The sequence below is a fragment of the Bison bison genome, unplaced genomic scaffold, assembly GCF_000754665.1.
Source record: "Bison bison bison isolate TAMUID 2011002044 unplaced genomic scaffold, Bison_UMD1.0 scf7180017864524, whole genome shotgun sequence".
In the NCBI taxonomy this organism is placed as follows: domain Eukaryota; kingdom Metazoa; phylum Chordata; class Mammalia; order Artiodactyla; family Bovidae; genus Bison; species Bison bison.
The window spans coordinates 154,716-155,107 of NW_011495075.1; the positions used below are offsets into that span (position 1 = coordinate 154,716).

The 392-nt window shown below is 67.1% G+C and overlaps 1 protein-coding gene across 1 annotated transcript in view; it reads right to left on the reverse strand.

Annotated features, from left to right (window-relative positions):
• The window catches only part of LAD1 (ladinin 1), a 21,562-nt gene that overhangs the window by 19,713 nt on the left and 1,457 nt on the right, over positions 1-392 (reverse strand). Inside the window, exon 4 of the mRNA XM_010831107.1 lies at positions 39-386. Coding sequence (XP_010829409.1) covers positions 39-386 — 348 coding nt within the window. The remainder of the gene's footprint in view (positions 1-38; positions 387-392) is intronic.

The following is a 392-nucleotide window of genomic DNA, read 5'->3' on the forward strand; positions in this document are numbered from 1 at the left end:
CCGATCTGGAGGACAGAGAGGCGGGGGGCACCACGCACCTGCAGAGTGACGGGCGGGAGGCTGCCAACCCGGGACAGAGGCCCCACCGAGGACTCGGGCTCCTTCTCAGGCCCAGCACCCCCAGCACCCCGCTGCCCCCTGGGGCTGGATGGGCACTCCACTGAGGCTGGGTGCTCCCGGGCCAGGGGCCGCGTTGGGGCCATGGCCCTGCCTGGGGCCGGCTGCGTCTCGGGGGCCGGGGTCTTCTCGAAGACAGTGGCTTTCTCAGACACGAGTCTCTTCTCTGAGATGCTGGCTTTGTCTAGAACCACCCTCTTTCCTGAGAAGGCTCTCTCCTCCAGCACAGTGATCTTCTGGGACACGGAGCATTTACTGGGGCTGGGGGTCTCAGG